The following is a 7,564-nucleotide window of genomic DNA, read 5'->3' on the forward strand; positions in this document are numbered from 1 at the left end:
AAAGGGTTTTTTAGCAAAATTAATTTAGGTTTCCCACCCCCCCCCCCCCCTCACTTCCCCCATCTCTCCAAGTTGGATCCCACTCTAAAGTGCCATATGTTAGTCAGGGGCTACATGACCTGATTTTATTGCTCAAACTTTTTCTACCTCAACTCCAAAGTTATTGATTTGGTTTATTTTATTGCTTTTAACTGCTTTTGTTTGCCCCCTTCCATCATTCTACCCCCTTGAGGGGCTTTATAAATGTGGTTTAAAAGGTGTCATAAAAATTATTAAGTTACAGTAATGACTTGGTTTTTTCCAAAGCCGGCGTGCATCGCACTCAGTGACACGGCATACATCTAATGATGCAACTCTACTTATGTGACACGTGTGGACCATATGGCTCAGTTGTTACATTCTTTTAGTTTTACATTCCCTGCACCCCAAAACCGGTGTTACTGTACACTTACATAACCACAGTGCACCCCCTCAAATAACTGTTTTATTACTACAGTACTAGACTCCAGGCTGAGTCCAGTGGAGTTTCTGCAGAAGCAACTGCACAGAACCGCAGTAAAGAAAAACAAGCACAGAAACCACATAGTGGAGCAAAGATATTAGAATGTTGTACTGACCAATAAAAAAACAAAAGCAGTTTAAAGAGTAAAGCACCGGCCGTTGATCAGAGGTAGCTTCACTTTTGTGTTCTGTTTGTGTGCAGTAAATGTTAACAATCGACCTCACAAATCTAAAATTAAAAACCTAATTAAAAACTGGAATTTTAATAAATAAGTGCAGGCTTTATACACACACACACACATACATACAGTATATATATCTAGAGCCCCCTATAAGAAAGGTTGTTGCCTTTTTTTTGTTTTTGGAAGGTGTGGGGAATTGGTAAAAGTAGTGAATACAATGTCAAAAGGCATTATTTTGAAATCCAGCCATTTTTTAATATAAGATCAATGATCTAAAAAGCAAACCAACTTAATTCAGAGTCATCAACTTTCACTTTTTATTTAGCTCTGAGTGGAACCCTAATGTTCTACTGAAAAAGTCCTAAATTCACACCTAATATAATGGGTAGCTCTCAGCTCATGTTGAGTTACTTCTGAAAGCAGCCGACGTTAAAACATTTTTGTGTTCATAATTTTTATACAGCTGCCAAGCACATAACCCTTTATCCATTCTATAGCACTGACTTAGGTTTGAGCATTATGTTTAAGGCTTGTACTATTACTACTAATAAAAATAACACAAAGCACACGTTGAAAGTCAGTGGTGAACAGTGATTTTCTCCCCCCCCCGTAACCTTCTCAAAGCAGATAGTGACGAAATGTGTTCACCTTGCCTCCTCACGACCAACATAATGATTGCTGTGTTCCAGACCCATTTAAGTTGAACTTTGGGATCTCTGACACAGGAGGAGCGAGTCTGGCAGTAGCTAAACGCGGGAGGTTTTTCTACACTCAAACATTATTATAGAAATATACTGGACCAGTTTATTTTGGCCCCAGGCGGTCAAATGCATCGTCAGTTTTTCCACAATGGTTCAGCAAAGTAGAGAGGAGTGGAGGCAGGGAGACCGGGGCTAGGGGCAGGAGCTATAAGATATGTGTCCAAATATGTGTGCTCCACTAAACTATGTGGTCTATTGAGAATGCATGAGGTTTTTCCACTGGTAACTACTCATGCATTTTTAATACTTTCCTAACGCTGGGGCCTCGACCACATGGAGGGAGACCAGATAACTGTGCAGCAGCGGCAGCAGCAGCAGCAGCGACAGCAGCAGCAGCAGTTCCCAGATTCTCTCTTCCATCTCTGTCTCATTAGAAATCCAAAACAGCACTTAGCACTTAGAACAAAAACCCGGGAAAAGTTCAACAGTGTTGACTTACAGAGGGAATCTTATTCATCAATGACAATGAACTAGTCATGCGTGAAAGAAGAAGTGCCTTGTGGTTGTTGGTTATGACGGGTAAATATGGATAATAATCTATGGCTGCATTATGGGTAGGATTTTGTCGCCAGACTGAATGCAGAGCCAATTTAATGTATTTAAATGTCGTGCATGAACGCACCAGCAAACAACAAGCGTCATGTAGCCCATTAAATGGCAGGAAATATTTCTGAAGAACCAAAAACTGATTGCTCGCTGACTGTGGTACACAAAATGAGTTAAATGTGTTATGTATACTGTTGCAATACTAATGGACTGTGTGAAGGTATAAGAAGGAAACAACGCTGAATCACATTTGTCCACAAGACAATGTTGGGGAAACTACCATGGTATCTACGTCACCTCCTGTCTTTAGCAGGGAGTGAGTTCGACTCCTACTCAAAGTCCCCAGAATGAACACAAAACTTGGTAGATCCTATTTTGCACTCAAACAAACAAATGCGAGATTCCCTTCAGCTGCAGCACTTAACCCCTGGGACAAATAAAACTTTACCGACAAGCTGCTTAACTGAAATATGCAAGTGCTATTCTTGAACTGCTCTGAACGACTGCATAAACACCAGTACGTTTTCTGTTCTAGAAATTAAATGTTTCAAATTGTACCAGAGCTTCCGGGCTCTTGTACCTAAAACAGAGTTTATCTCAAGGGATTTCCTGGATAAATTAAAATCAATTAGTCAAGTATAAATAGGATATTACTGCATTAAAGTATTAACCAGAGAAAAATACACCCAGTAGGTGGCAGTAACACAACTCAAAAACTTCATCGATACCATTAACCCCCCAAGCAATCCACAAGTTTTCAATTTGACAGGTTATGTTCTGAAAGAGGCCATAGAACTTTTCACTGCTCTGCGCTATGTTTAGCTTTTAGGCCATATTGTCAGCACATGAGGCTAATAATGATTTACTGCTGAGCTAACGATGTTGCTAATGTCTTTGTTAAGTCTTTCATTATTAAAAAAATATTGAAGTAATTTTTCAGCTGCTACAATCACACATCATATCGTATCATACCTCTTCCCATGCAAAGTAAGACAGTTCGTCTCCGTCCAGGTAACGGATGTCTCCATGCTGCGGTGGCTCTTCCACAAAGAAGTCAATGCTTGCAGACTTGTAGAAGGGATGTGAGATGTTTATTATCTCAGCATTAATGACTCTGCTGAAGCCTTCCTGCACAGTAAAGTTGAAGGTCTGGATGGGGATGAGTCGGGGCACAATGTTCACAGAGATCCTCAAGTTCTCCACTGTGTTAAAGCCATTACTGACGTCCACTGTGAAGGCATCATTACCCTGAAAGAAATTGATGCTCAAATAAGTTATGGACACACCAGGAATAAACCTTGTACTTTAAACACTCCAGAGAAAGAGGTTATGTTTGGTTTGAGTTTGCTGACTGTGTGTATATGTGAAAGGCAATGGCCTGCCAGATGTGATTTATCCTGACAAAACAAATAACAATAAACCTGGATGGAGGCAGACACGTAGAGTATGCGCCCCTGATCAATGTCGTCCTGACTGAAGGCGTGGATGTAGTCGAGGACAGGGGAGGCTGTGACGTCTGAACTGTTTGTCAGCTTCACCACATGACCCAGTCGAGGGGGTTCTTTTATGGTGAACATCATTTCTGTGGGAAGAATATCGCCCTGCTCCACCTGAGAAGGGAAATGAAAGAGTGGGGAAGAGAACCATTTTGGTCAGTGAAATCATATACACATAGAGTATGTATATTATAGTGTTAAACCTCAACTGTGCACAGTTTGCTGATTTAGAAATTTAGGTTGTTGGTAAATTTGTCTTCATCTTGACTTCTAATCAACTTTTAGACAAGGTTATCTCGATAAATTAAATCAGCCTCAAGAAGGTTAAACAGACATAGATAAACATAGATAGAAGTGAATTAAAAAAAAAAGAATATTATTCTACGTTGGAGATCTTGACATGACTGGATGGAACCAGATGGATATTTTTATACCAGAAGTATTTAAGTCCTTTAAATTTTTAGTTTGCCAAGATTTACTCAGAACCTTAACCCTAGAATGGTTCAAAAGTAATGTTCTCAGTCTATTTTAATGGGCTATATCACATGAAATACTTGATGCCTTATTCAGCAGCACTTAGATGGCCACTGAACCCGACATATAAGGTTAGCACTGGCACTTAACCCAAATTGCAGCCGCATTGTACATACTAGAAGATTCAGAACAGCGTGTACTCTATATGGTCTGACTGTGCTTCCCTATGGAGACGACTATGGGGTTGGACACAGTAATAAACTCTAAACATAATGTGAAAAAGACAATGCGACATATGAGACCATTCAGAGCTCCGCTGTGGACTCACTCACAATGATTTAATGCAACCCCCAGTTTTAATAAACACTCTGGAGCCTGAATCCTTGGCGTGTTCACGTCATGCTCGTGTTTTACAGTGTTCCAGATGAACCATTTCACTTTAAGGACACACACTGGAAAAACTTTCAAAAGCTAAGGCAATATTTTATCTGCTGTAAAGGCAATTTAGTGGGTATGTTGTTGGATGCATATTTCAGTCCTATGTGAACCAGTCAATGGTAAAGATTCAGGATAACAAGCCAATATGAAAGTTTTCAAATAAAAAAAAAGAAAGAAAACTATTTTAACTCTGTTTTTCTCAAAGCCAAAGCTATATTTACAGAGGTGTAATGCATGAGTCGACGAGTCAAAGCTCATTAATTGCTTTCAAGATGGAATGCAGGCTGACTCAACTTGTAAATTGCAGTGGGCTGCAAGAAGACCATCAGGGGGGAGCTCTGTGCTCTGTTTTCCCACACTGAATAGAATTTAATTTAATGCATAAACAAAATTAATAGAAGCTAAGTGCACGGTCATGCTCAACGCTCGTCCATGTGAATGTTGATAAATAGAAGCTAACAAGTCATGTATATTATGACAGAAAAAAGTGGACTTTGCTGACACTTTCTGTGACAGTGGTGTTTCTAAATTGCATTTAAACTAGGTTTAGTTTAAAAAACAATTCAAACATGTTTGCTAAGAGAACTTAATTTTTTTTCCCACGACTTGTTTTATATCCTGTTAGCACAAATCTGTGCAATATTAAAGTAAATAATGACATTAAATGTGTGAAGATCCTGGGCTTGGATACAATTAATTTAAATTATAGATTTATTAAATATGTACAGAGTTCATATGTAAAACTGTATCTTAAAATATGCAATGCCACAATCTGTAAACATTACCTTGAGTTGATCCTGGCTTATGATGGTGTGCTCGCCCTCGAAGGATATAATGATTTCATTGGTTATCACCTCAGGTTCAGAGAGATAGCCTTGTTTGAATATTTTAATTTTAAATGTGCCCTCTTCAGAGCGTCCGTGTGCTCGAACTGTGAAGGTAAAGGAATCCTTGGACTTCATACTCTCATAATTGTGTTCGTAGGATACGACACCTTTCTTGAGGTCCTTCTGGGTGAATGTTGAAGCCTCAATCCCACTAACAATAATTTTGCCATCAGTTGGTGGGGAGGTGATGTGAAACTGGATCTCACTGTCATCCCTGACGTCCATGTTGGTGTCAGCACTCAACAATGTGGTGTTCAGAGTCTTAGTACTTCCATGGTTGATGACAATTATTGCATTATTCATCACTCGCAGATAAGGCTCACTAGCTTGGATGTCAAGCAGTGCAGTGGTTTTGTGAAAACCATCAGACACCTGGAGGGAAAATCGCTCCCGATCTGCCCCGTGGTGTATGAAAAGGACGTTTTTGTCTCGCAGGTCAGCTTGAGTGAAACGGAAGAGAGGCAGTGAGGGATTAGATGTGGAGACGATGTTGCCTGATAGAATTCCTTCACGAGCGAAAACAATTTGAGTATCATTGAAATCGGAGTCATCGTCTTTGAACTGAATGACATCTGTTGTTAGCAAACGTTGTCCATGGCGGACCACGTTGAAGACTTTATCCACAACCCTTACAGGGGCATGTTCGTTTGCGGACAGGATTGAGATTCTAAAAATACTTGTTGCTGCTTCCTGAAGGTCCAAATCGTCTGCTTGTTGATCATATGCGGAAAAGTGGAACTCATCACTGCTTGCCTTAGAGCCATCATGCTTATAAACAAGTCGGTCAAGATTGAGGTCTTCATTACTGAAAACACGAATCGCCCCCTCAAATCTGGGCTGCCCAGGAGGGGAGTCCCTCATCAGTCGACCATATTTGGGCCCTTGCGTGACCCGGTAAACAAAATCCGATGAACTTGGAGACTCCATCCAAAGATACTTTTTGTTCAGAATATGTTCACCACCATTAAATACGAGTAACATCTCATTGGTCAAAACAGGGACATCCTCATTAGCAAGGATGTTGACAGGGAAGGTATACAGAGGAGAAAACTGATCCTCAACAATTACTCTAAACTGAAACTGATCTGAACTACCTACAGCTCTTTGCACTCGGACTCTGTAGCTTATAATGTTGTCCATAATGTCTTTTTGGGTGAACGTACTACCTTCAGCAAGCTCTTTGCCCAACAACTGAAGGCTGCCAAGTGTTGGGGGCTTGACAAGGACATACTTTATATTTTGTGCATCTGGGTTTTTGTCTTTCACTTCAACTTGAAGCTCTGTAATTCCAACCGTTTGTTCCTCTCCCGCCTCCACCTCCAGTGGAACCAGGGTGGAAACTTTAACTGGTGCAGGCATTATCTTCACTCGGAAAAGGTTGTTCTTTATAGAGTACTGTCCAAGGTAGGCATCGAACTGAATAAGCTCCGCAACAAAATCTTCCTGGTCATTTGAGTCTGTGCTGACATATCTGAGGCGATTCTTTTCGATATCAGATTGATAGAAAGTTGTAACCTCTCTGTATGTCCCATCACTTGTAATGAGCTGTAGCTCCCCAAATGAAAGAGGCTGTGTGATGTTGAACATAACATCTCCATTACGAGGATGAGCAAGGGCAGCCAGGTTTAGAAGGCCTATAGATGAGTTGCTTCCTTGAGATATGAGAAGCCCGGTGTTAGTGACAATTGTCAAGTGTGGCTGGGTGACGGACAACTTTAGAGTAGTTGACTGGCTCACCGACTGTCCATCTGACACTTCCAGGGTCATCCCAGCTACATCACCTCCTTTATGTACAAAAAATAACTTTCCATCCTTCAACTCTTTACAGGTGAACTCTGAAATACTTCTTCCTGGCTGCTGAGCATTTTCTACGTAACCAACATCTATGTTGGGCCCCGATGTTACAGTTACTACTAAGTCATCACAACGAGTGTCAGAATCCATAATTTTGATTAGGTTGGGGCTCAGTTGGGTCCTGCCGTTTTCTGTTATGGTGACCTCCTCTCCACTAATTTCTGGTATGTCATTGACAGGTATGATTTCCACTGGAAGAAGATACTCACGGGGAGTTTTTAGACATTCCGGAATATAACTGTTACTCTGAGCAACCACCTCCAGTCGGATTTGATCGGAATGCCTTTCATTTCCATCATGCATGTACTTAATTTTTTTGTTGACAATGTCCAGAAGAGTAAACTTCTGTGTGCGCTTTGTGTTTATGTTTATGTCTAGAAGGCCATACCAGGGTTCGTTCTGCAGAGTAAAGACTATATCTGAAT

The 7,564-nt window shown here is 40.6% G+C and overlaps 1 protein-coding gene across 1 annotated transcript in view; it reads right to left on the reverse strand.

Annotated features, from left to right (window-relative positions):
• The window catches only part of cspg4 (chondroitin sulfate proteoglycan 4), a 63,555-nt gene that overhangs the window by 17,665 nt on the left and 38,326 nt on the right, over positions 1 to 7,564 (reverse strand). The window contains 3 exon segments of the mRNA XM_025056249.1: positions 2,963 to 3,238; positions 3,412 to 3,600; positions 5,184 to 7,564. The exon segment at positions 5,184 to 7,564 is cut by the window's right edge and continues 43 nt beyond it. Of these exon segments, the coding sequence (XP_024912017.1) occupies positions 2,963 to 3,238; positions 3,412 to 3,600; positions 5,184 to 7,564 (2,846 nt within the window).

This window comes from Cynoglossus semilaevis, chromosome 6 (assembly GCF_000523025.1).
Source record: "Cynoglossus semilaevis isolate Cse_v1.0 chromosome 6, Cse_v1.0, whole genome shotgun sequence".
NCBI lineage: Eukaryota > Metazoa > Chordata > Actinopteri > Pleuronectiformes > Cynoglossidae > Cynoglossus > Cynoglossus semilaevis.